We start from the raw sequence: 14,998 nt of genomic DNA, 5'->3' as shown, positions 1-14,998 counted from the left end.
GGTAGAAGAGACCAGACAGGCAGCACTGGGTGTGAAGGGCAGAATGCCTAGGAGTCAGAGTAACTGTGTTTGTTTCTGTTGCTGTAACGACCATGACCCAAAGCAAATTGGGTAGGAAAAGGTTTATTTAGCTTACACTTCCACACTGTTACTCATCACTAGAGGAAGTGAGGGCAGCAACTTAAACAGGGCAGAATCCTGAATGTGGAAGCTGATGAAGGCCAGGGAAGGCTGCTGCTGCTTACTGGCTCGTTTTCTGTAGCTTGCTCAGCCTGCTTTCTTTTAGAACCCAGGACCATTAGCCCTTGAATAGAACCACCCAAAATGGGCTAGGCCCTCATTCATCAGACACTAATTTAAGAATGCCTTACAGGATTGCCTACAGCTAGATCTCAGGGAATCATATTCTCAAGTAAGGCTCCTTTCTCTGATGACTCTAGCTTGTATCAAGTTGACACACAAAATTAGCCAGTACAGTAACCAAGATAAAGGAAAGAGCTTTAAGAAAAATATCTAGCATACTGGAGAAAGGTAAATGGTTCTGTTGTGGCTGGAAACTCATATAGGAAGAGACTTGTGATAGAGAGTTTTACATTCAATGCCAAAAATCTGGACTTCATCTCACACTTAGGAAATGCTGGTAGATTAGGAGCAGAGAAGTGGAAGTTCTACTTGTATTTGAGAAAAATAATCCTGGTGTGAGAGTTAGATTTAAGACCCAGGAGGCAGTGATTAGTTTATTGAAATACTAGAAGGTTTAAACTAAGGCAGTAAGATTAGAGCCCGTGTAGATGTCAGAACCTTTGATGAGCTCTGATGGAGAAGACATGCTACAATGTTGGAAAAACAGACATGAATGCTTCCTAGATTAGACCTGTCGGATCTAGACTGTGGTGCTGGTGACTAAACTGGGGATTCTAGAGAAGCAGCAGTGAGATAAAGATTGTGCGCATTTTGTTGTGTTGTTGTTGGGTTGTTTGTTTTGTTTTGCTTTGTTTTTTTGCACTAGACATGGCGGCACATACTAGTAGTGCCAGGACCCATGAGTTCTGGGTCAGGCTGGAATATATAGAGAAAGAGTTGGCTTTTTAGGAGCTTTAGTTTGAAATGATGTGAAATGTATAAATAATGATGTCGCATGGGCAGTCTGAAATACTGATCTTTTTCATTGGTGTGCAGTACTGAAAGTTAGACATTTCTAAATTTTGAGGTTCCCCAAAGAAGCCGAGGTGAAAGGGGCAGGTTTTGATTAGTTAATATGCAGTCTCTTCCATGGTGGATTTTTTTTTTTAAAGCAAAGTTTTGAGAGTTCTGAGAAGTTTTAAGCTGACTCTAGTTAAGTGTATATGATGGGATTTAAGCCAAAGTTTATTGTGTCATCAAGCAGATGGGCTGGAAGTCAGTCAGTCACGTGGAGGAACAGATAGCTGTGTGCAACAGAGTTGTGAGTACCAGAAAAGTCTAGGTGTTTGTCCTACATGGTCCTCTTAAATATACTTTACTTGTAAGAATTAGTAAATGTTTGTTAGTAATAAATTGAGACTTTTGTGGAATTACAAACTTGACAGAACTGTCAGGAAACAGTTGACAGTTGTTAAATGTACTCTGTCCTCTTTGGGTCTGTGGGATCCATCGCCCATCATTCTCGCTGTGCGTGTTCCTTAGACACAGCACTGGAGACCGGGCGAGTGCGCGCCACTGTGGTTCATTTCGTTGTGCTCTTGCCAGTGTTTCAACAGCTCTGCACTGTTTTCACTACAAAGGAACTTTTAGAGTTTATTACAGATAAGCATTTAATTATGGCTGCAGTCCTAACATACATGCAGAAAAGTCTTTCTTTTCCCAATGGAATGGATTTCATCATTTCTAAGTATTAAATACTGTTATCTATGAGAGTATTTTGCTCACTTTCATGCACACGGAAGGATTTTATCTGTACATATGCAGCAAGATACTGTGAGTTCCTTTGACTTCTTTTAAGTTCTTAATTTTTCCAAACCTCAGGTTCCTTGACTGTAGGATGGAAGTGTAATATTAACTCCTTTATTCTACAAAGTGAAATCAAATAATGAATATAAAGCACTTGGTACAATGTCACATAGAAAAACTTCTAAGTCTGCATATCTGCATCCCTCTCCCAATACAAGTTGTTAAGAAAAATGATTCTATTTCATTATATGATCAATATATTTTCTTTTAGCTTAAATGTTATGTTCTTAGCCAAAATGACTGAATGGTAACTAACTGCCTTCCACCAGCCTGCCTCTGCAGGATTGTCAGTCCAAGCTCTGTGGGGTGGGCCTTTACTCTTTTACCTTTCTTTTTGATGACAAACTGAGTTTGGATTTTAAATACTTTAAAAAAGACTGATGACACATGTAATTTACAATTCAGTAATGGCCTGGGTATGTAGTTGATGATCATGGTAGTCAAGTGTTTGTGCAGGAGGAAGAGAGGAAGAAACACATTCCCTAACTCTTCCTGTATGTTTACCTTACTTCCTTTGATCATGCTTGTAAAATATATATGCTTGGTTAGAATCCACACCCTATGTATTATCCAAAGTCAGTTCGAGAAGAGCCATGTGTGTCTGACCTATTCATGATGCCAGAAGTCCTACTGGTGGCAAGAAGGTGCAATTTTTACCATGAATGCTGGAAAACATGTTAGTAGATTCTTAAACACTATTTGAAACTTTGCCTTTTAGCATTTTTCTTTTTTGTTATTTTCCCTTGTACAGGGCATATGTACCGTATGCTGCCAGTCTCAAAATCCAAATGCCTACTTGAATCAGTTGCTAAGGAATGTCATTGAACAGTATATAGGGCGCTTTCTCCCAGCCTCGCCCTGGGTTTCAGATCTTGGACAACATCCTGTTCTGTTGGCACTGAGAAACCCTGCCTCTGTTCCATCGATGATGCCTCTAAGAAAGCACATTGTTCATGCCATAAGGTACATATAATTATTGCAAAGAGGTGTATGTAGAACTTATTAATATCATCAAAAAATAATTCAAATAATTCAAAGTATCAAAGTTTGTTTCATACTTCCGTCTAGTAGTATTCCACAGCATAACTGTAATAACTATTTGCTCATTTTTCCTACTGAAGACATATCTCTCTCTTCCTAATTTTCTCTTATTCTTTCTAGGAAATAACATTTATATAAAGCCAACATAACATGTATATAAAGTCTTTATGTGAACATGCATTATCATTTCTCTGAGAAGAATGATAGGAGAGTGACTGTACCAGAATGTTTGATAGCTCCTGTGTGTTTTAGATTAAAAAATTCTTTTTTGTTAAAATTATATTTGCTTTTAAGATTATGTCAGTTTTCACTATTTGTCTGTTACTTTCCTTATATACATCTTTAAAGATATTTATATGAGCGGAAGCAACAGCTGAGCGGTTAAGACTACTGGCTGCTCTTCCAGAGTCCTGGGTTCAATTCCCAGCACCCATATGGCAGCTCACAGCTGTCTGTAACTCCAGTTCCAGGGAATTTGCCATCCTTATACACACATGCAGGCAAAACAGCAGTGTGCATGAGATCAAAATAAAAATTTTAGAAAGAAAAAGAAAAAAGTTGCTTAAAGATATATTTGTATTGTTTTCATTACAATAGAATATATATAGTATGTAGCAATTACTTTATGAATGATAACTGAAACCATGAATGCTGATAAGGAATACGAAGTCTTCTGTTATTAGTTTACTGATTATCTTAATTGTTTTATTTTCTGTCTTGTATTAATACTTTCTGTAAAATGTCTATCAAGTGTGGCCTTATCAACCCTGAAGACAGGCCACTTCCCTCTCCTTGTGAGCCCTGAGCATTGGCTCTCTACAGGAACGCTAATGTTGACACAAGGAACATGGAGACAGGGACACCAGAAGCTCACTGTAGACCAAGCTGTCACCTCCTTCTCACTAAGCTCAAACGACCACAGGAAGGCCAGCTTACCAGCAACAGACTAATCTGAGTCCTGATTGTTACTATTCCTCATGGAGATCATTTGAGTTACGTAGGTCTAGGGTTGGTTATGTGGCACAGCTCCTATTTTGTGGTGTTTCAACAAATACATACTTTAGGCATGATTTTTCCCTCTTTGTAGACATCAGTACAGGACTTCATCTGTACTGTCACTTGTAGAATACCTGATAAAGCAATTTCGTGTCCTATGTATGTTGGCATCAGACTATAGGACCTTGTTTTGTTTAAAAAATAGTGAAAAGGAGCACGTGATCAGACAGTTGATGGCTACGTGGTATTTTCCAATTCCTCAGCATTGGCCAGTGACAAATGTGTGCTCCTTTCTTGGCAGTTACTAAAACATAAGACTCTTTTCAGCCTTGTTTTCTGTGACCTTATGGTGCAATATGCAATTCCCAACTGCATAACGTGGTGTAGAGATTGGTTCTTCTCAGTTAGCCTCTACTGAGAAGATAGAAAGAATATTTCTAGAATATGGACAATATCTGGGGAAATGTTTTCTTGATTTTGGATCTTTGAACTGATAAGAAAGGTACAGCCTCATCAGATATGGCTCAGGTGTAAGACACACAGAAGTATGTGTCATTCCAACTGAAATAGTGCAGGGGTGAGTGGCTTAATAATGTTCAGTACCCCATCTTTACTTCATTATTTTATCTCACATATATGTATGAGTGTTTGGCCGGCATGACTGGTGTTGTACCACTTACATGCCTGGTGCCTATAGCAGCTAAAGGAAGCACAGGGAACCCTACTCAGTTCCTGTGCAGCAGGAGCACGTCTGATGACCTGCTAAGCCATCTCTCTAGCATTAACTTCTTACGATTGTTTCTGTTTGTTTGTTTGTTTGTTTGTTTGTTTTTTGTTTTCTTTTTTTAGTACAGGTTCTTAGTGTCCCCTTGCCTGGCCTGGAACTCACAAAGATACAGTAGTTTCTGCCTACCAACTACTAGGATTAAAGGTGTGCACCACCAAGACCAGCCAGATTAATTTTGACACTTCTCTGCCCTCCGCCATACATGGTCTCCTTTTTGCTGTGTAGTGTGATCTACTCTAGCTACCCAACGTTTGTCAGTTATCTTTTCTGGTAATATTGTCCCTGTCCTTCACATGTCCCACAAACCCATGACCATGTTTGGGTATTGCTCTTCAAGATGCTTTATACTTCCCTGCATTAAAGCTCTGTCCCTGCCAGTGTCTTCATTAAAAAGCCCTCCCTCTAGGCTCAATCCTGTTTGTTTTTTAGAAACCTGCACCTAGTACCACAGGGTGGCATATGTATTGTATGACTCGTTTTTCAGATTCTGAATAATTTTTGCCTTATTTAGATCTTTATTTCCAGCAAGATTATAGTAATCTGTTATGGTGTTTGAAACATTGCCTGGTTTTAATATTAAATTCCATGACAAATGGGGAGGTGAATTCAAATCCCTGTCACCAAGTTAAGCCCCTTGCTTTGTATCCCAGCTAGATCCTCAGCTTTCTGTGGTACTGCATGTCTAGCTACGGGTGAGTTTATTCCTCTTTCCACAGTAGGTTCTAGTTGACTAGAAACGTGTGTGAGTGTCTGGTTTTGTCTTCAATGTTCAGCATAAATAGAGGTGGGCTCCTGTGGCTCCTCTAGTCTGCATTTCTCTACCGTGTGATCTGTTTCAGTTAGGCTTCTTGCTCAGAATTTCTGACGATTTTGTCCTCATATTTGTCAAAGCACTGCTTACGTGTTATTAAAATTGCCCCTTTTTTGGTGTGGTCATATCTAACTTCTACACTGGATAATGAGTCTGTGGTTTGTTCTTTTCCACTTAATTGTTTATGCTTATTTTTAATTTGTTTCTGGTGTCTAGGATGTGCCAAGTAAATGTTTATTGCAGGGCATTAGTAATTCAACAGGGCACAGAACAAAGCAAATGCTGCCACAGAGGCTGGCTGTATCCCGGCTTACAAATTTTGTGAGAGTTACTGTTGTGTAGAACAAGAGTGATTCTGAATGTAGTTCTTCGATGAGTTTATAAGCCCTAGAGTTTACTGTGTTTCCTAATGTATACTGTTAGTTCTCACACATGTGTGTGAGGTTTGGACTGAGTATGTGGGAGGAAGCTTGCCTGCTTTGTACAAGATGCTAAGATCATCAGCAAGATTAAAAATATAGTGGATCGAGGGTTAAATAATGTTGGATAACTCTCATACCTACTATATTTTTTTCAAAAGAAACTCAACACTTGTCACATTTATTCATTTTCTGAACAGTGACCAGAACTAGTTCTAAGCAGTTAAGTGGGAAGCTGAGTCAAGGAGGGTGTTATTCTTACAACCTCTCTTGAATTTTAATGTTACAATTTATTGTACCCTGAGAGATGATATTCAATCTGAAGTTAGTTCTCTAAATTCCTACTGGAAGAAAGATAAAGCTAGAACTGGAAACTAATTCCTAGTATATTTCTTTTATTTATTTAGAAACATAAGACCCCTCCTAAATTCTAAATAAATAAATGTGAGGGGAGATTTATTTATGCAGATTTGACATTAGAGGAAATGTTGATTCCTGGCAAAAGTGATAAGGGATATGAGACATCCATGGGAAAAGGAGGAACAAGTTAGCAATTAGGTTTGGAAATTCATGTCAAAACTGAGTTACTTTAAGTTTTTTTTATATCCCTACTAGCTTTCAGAGCACACAACACACCAAGATGGTCTTTGCAGTTAACATGACAGACTACATACATTGCTTTTTAAAACTATACTTTATTTAAGGGATAAATGTTTATAGTAACTTTAACATACATGGCATTTGGTTCTACTCAATAGAGCTTTAAATAGAAGAAAAATAAATAACGTTTGCTTCTTTTCAGGAAATCCTACTTTGAGTTTAAAGGGTCCTCACCCCCTCCTCGGTTAGCATCCATATTGGCCTTCATCTTCCAATTCTTCAAGGACACGGAAATGGCTGTTTGTGACTTTGAACTGCTCCTTCCTGGCATCTTGAAGTGTTTGGTGTTGGTAAATGAACCCCAAGGTTAGTTTCATCAGCCTTGATTTTTGTCAGCATTTTCTGTGTACAAGCTAAGCAACTCTTTTTTCCCATGGATTAAACTGATAGCTATTAAAGGTACGGGGTTGTTTTCCATCCCTTTGTATGTATCATGGTTAAAGAATCAAATAGTGGCAGTAGCTGGGGTGAGGGGGAAGGGAATCAAATATGGACACAGTTCAGCCTATTTTATTTAGAGTTCTGTTTTGTTTTCCCTGCTCTTCCTGAGGCAAGTAGTTTATGGGGCATTTCCTTTGATTAGGCTTTTTAGCATCTCAAAATAAAATAAAAGGCTGTGCAGGCTTACTGTGATATCACATAAGACTTGTCAGGTATCAGGTGGCAGGAGATCAGTCTCTTCCCTTTGGTTGTCTGCTAGGATATCCAAGCTGTTTGGGAAAAACCTGGGCAGCAGCGCCTTTGATCCCAGTCCATGTCCTCTTAGTCTCATCAGCCTTAATTTTCATGGTCACTCTAAAGTGTGATCTCTAGTCCATCCATCCCCCCTCCAGCCACCCCATGACATGCTTTTAATAAGCATGCAGAACAGGAATCATAGTTCTGTCTTGATAAGCAGTTTGGCCAGTTAGGGCTTTGTTCTTTGTTTTTGTGAAGAGGGTCTGTGTATTTTGTTACAACGTGATTTGTCTTTTAACTGCTAAGTTTGCAGGGACTCAGAGGGACCTGAGGGCTGTCCCCAAAGCGGTGGTGGAAAGCTCAAACATAAGTCATGTGTTCTGTCTTTTCTCAAAAATGTTAACAAGTTTTTAAATATACATTTATTTCAGTGTTTATAGTATTCCTGTCTGCTCTCAGTCTGAGTCAGGAAAGAGTGGTCTGTTACGTTGCCCTATTGTGCTGTCACTTGGGAGGAAGACATGCCCTCTGTGGCTCCAGAGAGAACCTGGCTCTTTAGAACCACTGTCTTTGTTGAAGTTTAACACATTGAGGTGCAGTGAAAGCGCTGCACCTCGTCATTCAAGATTTGCTTCCTCAGAGCAGACAACGCTGCCGTTCTCATGCAGCCATGGTTTTGTTTCCTGTGGCTTCACCCACTACATGTTATCCACCATGGGCCACTGTTAACACTAAAGGAAAAATTCTGGAGAAATGATTCGTAAGTTTTAAATTATAGGCCATTTGAATAGCTTTATCCAGATTGGATTCCACCAGCTCTCAGAAAACATGTCTCTGCAACAGAAGTAGATAAGCTTCCTTACCTAGGGGAAAGCAGTCGATAACTACAGTGTAGGCTTTCTTACTGAGATAACAAAAGTGGTATGGACCTGACTCTGGCAGTCCTTGCACAGCTCTGTCAAGACTAAAACACCGCTTCACTCTATGTGAGGCATCTGCTCCCACACTGAGTCGTGGAAACTGCAACAGTTTAGAGACACATTTGATGGCCCAGAACAAGAGCCTTAGAGCAGTAAGCATGTGCTGATCTTCCTTGTACTTGCTTCCAGTCTTCTGCATGTGGTAGTACACACCTTTAGTCCCAGCACTCAGGAGGCAGAGGCAGGTGGATCTCTGTGAGTTCAAGGCCAGCTTGCTCTACAAAGTGAGTTCCAGGACAGCAAGGGCTACACAGAGAAACCCTGTCTTGGAAGAAAAAAAAAAGCATGCTAAGTTTTCCACACAGTTTGCTCAGGTTTTCTATTAATGCAGTGTAGAGTGCTTCCTATTACCTTAACAAATAACAAAGTACAGAAGGTTTGCTTCAGATTGTAATTGACTGACCTCCTCCGATTTAAGGTGAGACAGTGATCGTGAGGGACACACATGGAGGCAGAATGCTTACCTGCCACATTGGAAACAGTGGAAGAAAAGAGGCAGGCTCTCCTCTGCACTGAGGGCTGCCCACCAGATTTAACACATAAGCCTGTGGCACATTTAAGATCCAAATTGCAGCAGTATTTTTGCAATGTATGTATAGGCACAACATTTCAAACAATTAGCTTAAATAAATAGTACAAATGTTTGGCTAATTTAAAGCAAAGGTATGTTGGTTGGTCGAGTTTGCTACTTAAAGGTTTATAAGGGATGAAAGGTATGCTGTGAATTTAAAAATAAAATCAGTATGTCTGCAAATCTATGTCTTTAAAAGGGCTTCCTTTTGTCTGTATGTATCTGTTTGTAAGATACGGTGCAATGGGTTTTTGAATATGGATACCTTTTTAAAGGGAAAACATCTTTATATGCATTATTTCAGCTTCGGGACTCAAAATAGATTTTTAAACTTTTTAGGTATTCTTCAGAACAAACAAACTTAAAAGTATTTCATTTGAAAACTTAAAAAAAGCATGCACATACTTGGAGAAAACAACATATTTTTCTAAATCAAGAATGTTAAAAATGCAGATCCAGATGGTCAGTTCAGACACATTGTGTAATCCTATCATTTTCTTCTAGTTAGAAAGCTGGCCACAGAGAACCTGCAGTGCGTGGTAAAAACCTGCCAAGTGGGGTCAGAAGAAGGACCTGCCACTCAGCTGACTTCTCTGTTTAGGTAACTGGAACACATGCCAACTGGCAAGGAGAAGGTTGCCAGCCATTTGACAGCCAACATGCTTTTTAAATAACTAATTATCCAAAACATAATGTGTTACTACTTGTTTACAGTGTTTCAATTATAGTATTTGGGGCAGTGGTTTTGTTACATTGTGTTGCTTTGTTGAAAAAGTAAAAGTGCCAAGGAAAAAGGTGAGCTAACTGACTTGAAATTCCTTGTGTCTTCAGTGAGAAAGAATCGTGAAGTGGTTAAGAAGGAAAAAACAGAAGCAAATATAAATTTGGACAACAGGTGCACAGGTCTTTGGAGCTTCCTTAACTGCTCCTGGGGATGCTGTGTAAAGTGGCCGTCCCTGGTCCTCCAACTTGCTGTACATACTGAAGTTTCAGAAAGTTCCTTAGGTTTGATTGGAGTCTTCTTTTAGGGCAGAGTCTTTGTGCCGGTTCTTCCTGAGGGCCCTGCCAGCTAGCTTTTGTGCACTGTCACATATCCCTCTCCTGGCACAACATGACATATGATTTGAAGTGTTAATTTTATTCTGCATTGTATATTTGGTTCCTCGTCTTTTCTCTCTCATCACAATTAGTCCTTGTCTGCTGTTCCCAGTTCTTTTTAGTTATGATCACGTCATGATAGAACATTCATGAAAATTCCAACACCATGGGGGGAAAGAAAAGGTCGAATCTTTGTTATATATAATTTACTAAGCTAGTTGGCTTTTATTATATTGACTGAGGAATGTAAAAATTTTAGAGGTAATTTTTTAATTTATAAAGACTTTGTACTTATAAGATTTTTTTGTTCACTTAAAACGTGAAAAATATGAGTAACTTTTCATAATTTTCAAACTGTATTGACTAATACAGACATGTGATAGACTAAAAAAAAATGACTAAGAAACATGACCCCGCTTACTGCCTTTAGAGTTATATATTTTTTTTTATTTGAGCCACCTGATTCACCCTCCAATCATTTTTTTCTTTTTCTTTTTGTTCTCTAAGTGTCCACAAGCTGGGCATGGTGGTACAAACCTGTAATCCCAACATTCTAGGTGACTGAGCCCAGTGGATAATGTTGAAGGTGAAGCCAGACTATGCAAGACTACTCTACCTCCAGTAGTTAAGCAAACAAATAAGGCCTTGTCTCTCAGTCTTTATGAATAATGATCCTTGTTATGTTCAGGTTAGAAGTGATTTAATGTATACAAATGGCCCAAGAAATTGCCTCAAATTGATTCTTAAATTGTCTGTTTTGCTTTCAGGCAGTTCATTCAGGACTATGGTATGCAATACAGTTATCAAGTGTATAGCATCCTAGAGACTGTAGCAACGCTGAATCAGCATGTTGTCATCCAGTTGGTTCCTACCCTCACTCAGTCTCTGAAGGATTCAGAGCTCAAATGGGGCCTTGGCAGAAATATTGCACAGAGGTATGTTTGATAATTATACTATTTTGCATACCGTATAATGCATGTTTTATCTTTTTATTAAAATGCTGTATTGCCCATTTAGGAAAATGGGATATTTTCTTTTGAGATGAAAAATGCTTCAATGCTGTGACTTTTGTCAGTTTTGTCATGCTTGCATGAGTAGACAGTAGTGTGGCTTAGCAGGGGTCACACGTCATTACCATGTTACTGCTGACATGGCCACCTCACAGCTGCACACCTTGGTGCTGCTGATCTTTTCAAAGCACAGTGTCCTTAGCAAGAGCTGGATTTCAAAGCCTCAGGTGACTTGTCATATAAAACCCATATTGACAGATCATAACTGCCCAGCTGTGTCCAGTATATCTAATGAGTAAGGCAGGTGAGCCAGATAGTCTGAATTTGGCGACATATATATAAGTTAGGGTGTTCTGTTCCCTTCTGTTTTGTTTTATAAGCTTATAAACCATCCAAAAATAGTGCTGGCAATTTAGACAAATGCATTATTCTTAAGAATAAACCTATGGTTCCTAAAGAGATTGTTTTAGAGGAGTCAGTACTGAAACTGTTAGTATGCCCCAAGTTACAGAATGGAATACTTTGTTCACATTGCATATTTGACCAAAAGCAACATGGATGAAAGGGTTTATCCTGCTTACTCTTCCAGGTAGTACTTCATCACTGAGGGAAGTCAGGCAGGAACTCAAACAAATTAGGAACCCCAGAGGCTGGAGCTGACGCAGAGGACATGGAAGGGTGCTGCTAACTAACTGGCTTGTTCCTCATGTTTGTATAGAACCCAGTACTCCCAGCCCAGGGATGACCTCACCCATAATGGGCTGTGCCCACCCAAATCGGTCACTAGTTTATAAAATTCCTTACAAGTTTGCCTACTGCTGGATCTTACAGAGGCATTTTCTCAGTGGAGGCTCTCTCCTCTCAGATGACATATATTCCATTTTTAGCTGAAAAATTTTTACTCTGGTATTCTATGTCAGTTTTCTCAAAGACATCCTAAATTGATTATAACATTAGCTGACTAGCAGAGTCCATCTTTGCAGCACAGTAAATAAAAACTTTTAAAAGGAAACTTAGAAAGCTCATGTCCTGCCGCAGTGGCAGTATGCCGTGACTGCATTTGCCATGGATGGGAACTATATCATTTCAGATGGTTAATGAAGGCTTGCGTCGTTTAACTGGAATTTTGTTCATATAAGTTACACTAAAATTGCTGCATGAATCCTAACTCCTGATTTTACTCATTAGATACGTGAAGCGTTATTTTATAAATACGTAAGTGAATTTCTTTTTTTCCCCCTTAAACAGGGAAGCATATAGCAAACTTTTATGCCGCCTAGGACAGGTGGGACAGGATGAGAAACAGAGACTGGAAAGTGACGAACTGTGATGCTGCTGCCTGGTTCTTCCTTTCTGATGTCTCTGTCTAAAGCTGCTTTGTGCCACCCCAGCTGGTACTGTAATTATCTGTGTAATGTTGTATCACAAATCATTTCCTTCTTTGCCTATATATATGAAATAAATAAATATATGTGTATGGAGTGAAGGCTAATTAGTAACTGTATAATAGGATACTGGGAACTCTGTAAAACTCTGCTCTATCTTGAAGAGATTTTTAACTAAATTAAAGACTTTTTGAACCAGAACAGTTCTCTGTGAATATTTATTACCCAGTGTGTACTGGTAACCTGCTTAGTGACTAATTTGCCTTTATTACTTTCATATCTTTATAATTTTTCTGTTCATGCCTTTTTTTCCCCCAAATTACCTCACTGTCCTGTTCTGTTGTACCGTTTGAAGGAAATTGAGTATCAGGATATGGGGCTGTATCTTTGTTTTCTTTGTTATAAAGCAAAGTTACCAAGTAAAAACTTTACAAAAACTGTAAGTAGTAAATAAATGGTTGCTTAGCTCTTAGGAATCACACAGATTATGACTAAAGGATTTTATGTTGTAAAAGTATCACAACACTACTTATGTTTACATTCTATAGATTGCTAGACTTTTTTTTTCTCTATTCATCTTCCAGAATTGTCATTAGAAGGCTTATGAAGGAAAAGGAAATACGGAGCCTTTAATGAAATAATTAGTATTCTGTACATTAGTATTTGAACATCTCAAGGCTACTGGTAAACACAGTCTGACAAGTCCACTGGTCGGTCTCCTTGCTCTTATGAATTAGCGTCTCACAGAGGCTGCATATTTCACCTGCTAGGCTTTGTCCTTTGTTCTCTCCTCTGTTTAACTGTCTTGTGGAGGCTAGGCACTTCACATGCTGGACCCTTCTAGGGTGTGCATCACTGAATACAAGGAGTTCTAATAGGAATTCTCAAGCCAGGGGTTTATCTACCTGCTCTTCATGGACAAAAAAAGATCAGTAATCTTTTTAATTTCACTATGATACAGGAATCCATGAGGTAATATATATAAAAATATCTGAGTTGATTAGTTTACTGACAGGATAGCTCTGTTATTCATAACAATATAAGGAGAGAGTGTGGGGTGGTTTGAATGACAGGCTCATGTATTTGAGTGATTGCTTCCCGACTGGGAGGTCTAGGAGGTGGAGCCTTGACAGAAAAAGTGTGTCACTGCAAGTGGGCTTGGGAGTATAAGGATTTGCTATGTTTCAGTAAGAGTTCTCTGCGTCCTGCTCACAGTTCAAGATGTGGTCTCTCAGCTCCTGCCTCTATGGCCATGTCTCCCCATCATGGACTTATCCCTCTGAACCATGAGCCAAAATAAACTCTCTCTTTCTTAAGTTGCCTTTGGCATGTGGTTTATCACAGCAAAAGAAGAGTAGCTAAGTGTGCCTTTCAGGTTCTGTTCTTTTCTCTTCTGCCCTCAATCCTAAATTGTAAATGGAGGATCCTGGGGTTTGGGGTTAGGTTTTGTTCTCCACCCCACCCCCAAGTTTTAAACATGTTTCAACTTTGAAATATTGGGGTTGTGACCCCTTTTTAAAATTATTGAATAGTTTATTCAGGGATGGGGAGAAGAGTTGAGAGGGTAGTAGATGCAGAGGTAGTAGATGCTGGCCGTGAGCACGTGATAGGGGGAGGGGAGTGGGAAGAGGGTAAGGGAGCAGGAACAAGGAGAGAGAGCACGAACATTGTATTCTTTATTCCTTTTCTCTTAAAGAAAAAACCACTTCAGTCTTCTAACTCTAGCTCAGTGATAGAGTACGTTGTCATCATGCAGCAAGGGCCTGGGTTTGATCCCCAACTGAGTAAAAACAATTAAAAAAAAAAAAAAAGTAATGATGTTTTAAAAGCAAAATGCAGTCAGCATTCTCTAGTGCTTTCCTAATTCTAATCTCCAAAGTCTTCTTTTTACTTTTATAATAGGCAAATGGTCTCCTTTTCTCCCCAAATCATGTCATTGCTTGTAACAAATGGATTCAAAGCTGTGGAGGAATACATGGCAAAGAATCTCCTTTCATTGTGACAGCTGCAGGTCTAATGCTGTCATACTGTCTGCTTCAGCAGCTAAAGCAGTTTGACTTCTTGTCCTTTCGGTTGTGGGTCTTGTCTTTAAGAGCTGAGCAGTCTTTGTAACCCAAGAGTTTTGATTTTTCTAAGGCAACTCAAAAAGGCCGTTAAAAGAGTTGGGGGTGTAGCTCAATGCCAGCATGATTTGTATGAGGGCCCAAGATTTGTGTGAGCACGCACAAAAGATACTTAACATCACATAACATAGCGTATCAACATGGCATGGCACATCAGAGAGCAAAAGTGATCGCCTGTTCTCCAAGGTCATTTTCAAAGGTATTTTACAGATACCTTTAAGTATAGAGCCAGGGAAGGCTGATGCAAGAGGACTGTCACTAGTCACACCCAGTTTGAGGTAGACTGAGGCCTATCTCAAACTGAAGCTAGAAGGTAAGGGGAGCATGAGAAGTTGCTGCTTAGTTACACATTTAGAGAATAGGTGCTAAAAATAATTAAGATTTGGTTTTGAAAGTAAGTAACAAGTGTTGGCCTGGGATCCTGGATAAAATCGGGGTCTAAAAACATGA

The 14,998-nt window shown here is 39.2% G+C and overlaps 1 protein-coding gene across 1 annotated transcript in view; it reads left to right on the top strand.

The window, feature by feature from the left end:
• The window catches only part of Mms22l (MMS22 like, DNA repair protein), a 102,799-nt gene extending 90,173 nt beyond the window's left edge, over positions 1–12,626 (top strand). Inside the window, exons 20-24 of the mRNA XM_076924071.1 lie at positions 2,741–2,952; positions 6,846–7,009; positions 9,437–9,533; positions 10,798–10,965; positions 12,289–12,626. Coding sequence (XP_076780186.1) covers positions 2,741–2,952; positions 6,846–7,009; positions 9,437–9,533; positions 10,798–10,965; positions 12,289–12,370 — 723 coding nt within the window. The 3' untranslated portion in view covers positions 12,371–12,626. The remainder of the gene's footprint in view (positions 1–2,740; positions 2,953–6,845; positions 7,010–9,436; positions 9,534–10,797; positions 10,966–12,288) is intronic.
• The last annotated feature ends 2,372 nt before the right edge of the window (positions 12,627–14,998 follow it).

Source organism: Arvicanthis niloticus, chromosome 25 (assembly GCF_011762505.2).
Source record: "Arvicanthis niloticus isolate mArvNil1 chromosome 25, mArvNil1.pat.X, whole genome shotgun sequence".
NCBI classification, from domain to species: Eukaryota; Metazoa; Chordata; class Mammalia; order Rodentia; family Muridae; genus Arvicanthis; species Arvicanthis niloticus.
Note: the sequence above shows the minus strand (reverse complement) of the source record. Positions and strands in the feature narration are given on the sequence as shown.